At 63.0% G+C, this 1,069-nt stretch overlaps 1 protein-coding gene across 1 annotated transcript in view; it reads left to right on the top strand.

Moving 5' to 3' along the window:
* HSPG2 (heparan sulfate proteoglycan 2) overlaps positions 1-1,069 on the top strand; it is an 82,302-nt gene that overhangs the window by 56,153 nt on the left and 25,080 nt on the right. The window contains 2 exon segments of the mRNA XM_010830236.1: positions 456-594; positions 689-1,063. Coding sequence (XP_010828538.1) covers positions 456-594; positions 689-1,063 — 514 coding nt within the window.

The following is a 1,069-nucleotide window of genomic DNA, read 5'->3' as shown; positions in this document are numbered from 1 at the left end:
CAGGCCAAAATACTGGAGTGGGTAGCCTTTCCCTTCTCCAGGAGATCTTCCCAACCCAGGGATCGAACCCAGGTCTCCCTGCATTGCAGGCAGATTCTTTACCAGCTGAGCCACAAGGGAAGCCCAAGAATACTAGAGTGGGTAACCTATCCCTTCTCCAGCGGATCTTCCCAACCCAGGAATCAAACCGGGGTCTCCTGCATTGCAGGTGGATTCTTTACCAACTCAACTATTAGGGAATCCACCTGCTCCATGGGACATCCACAAATGCTGAGCCTCTACTTCCTCCCACTAGACCCAGTCCCAAAACCCCGTCAAAGGAGCTGAAGGGTCCTGAGTGCTGGTTCTCCCTGGAAGAGCTTCCCTCAGGCTCTTTCAGGCTGGGTGGGGGCGGCCAGGGAAGGGGGCCTGAACCGTGAGCCCCAGCACAGCTCTGAGCCCGCCTGGCCTCCCAGGTTCACGGCTCCAGGCTGCGGCTGCCCCAGATGACTCCGGCGGACTCCGGGGAGTACGTGTGCCGCGTGGTCAGCGGCTCAGGCACCCAGGAGGCCTCAGTCCTCGTCACCATCCAGCAGCGCCGTGGCCCCACCCGCTGTGAGTGTCCCAGGGTCGCCGCAGACGGGCTGGGAGGGGCCACTCCACCCTCGCTGGCCCCCACACCCTGACCCCCCTCTCTCCCCGCTCCCAGACCAGAATGTGGTGTACCCTGTCCGCATCGAGTCCTCCTCTGACTCCCTGGCCAACGGGCGCACCCTGGACCTTAACTGCCTGGTGGCCAGCCAAGCCCCCCATACCATCACCTGGTACAAGCGTGGAGGCAGCCTCCCCAGCCGGCACCAGGTATGGAGCCAGCGAGCAGGGAGGGTGCACGCCAGGGGGCGTGGCTGGCCCCCATGGGAACCGGGAGGAGCTCCTCGCAGCCCTCCTCTGTGCTCATTCAGTCATTCAACACACAAAGAGCGTTCTTGCCAAAGGGGTCCCGGCCAGTGCTGGGGACACCGAGAGGAGTCCCACTGGCCCGCGTGGGTCCAGCACAGAACATTCTGTGATTCGCTCACTCCTGGCCCTT

The sequence above is a fragment of the Bison bison genome, unplaced genomic scaffold (genome assembly GCF_000754665.1).
Source record: "Bison bison bison isolate TAMUID 2011002044 unplaced genomic scaffold, Bison_UMD1.0 scf7180017864516, whole genome shotgun sequence".
Taxonomy (NCBI): Eukaryota; Metazoa; Chordata; class Mammalia; order Artiodactyla; family Bovidae; genus Bison; species Bison bison.
This window is presented reverse-complemented; position numbering and strand designations above follow the sequence as displayed.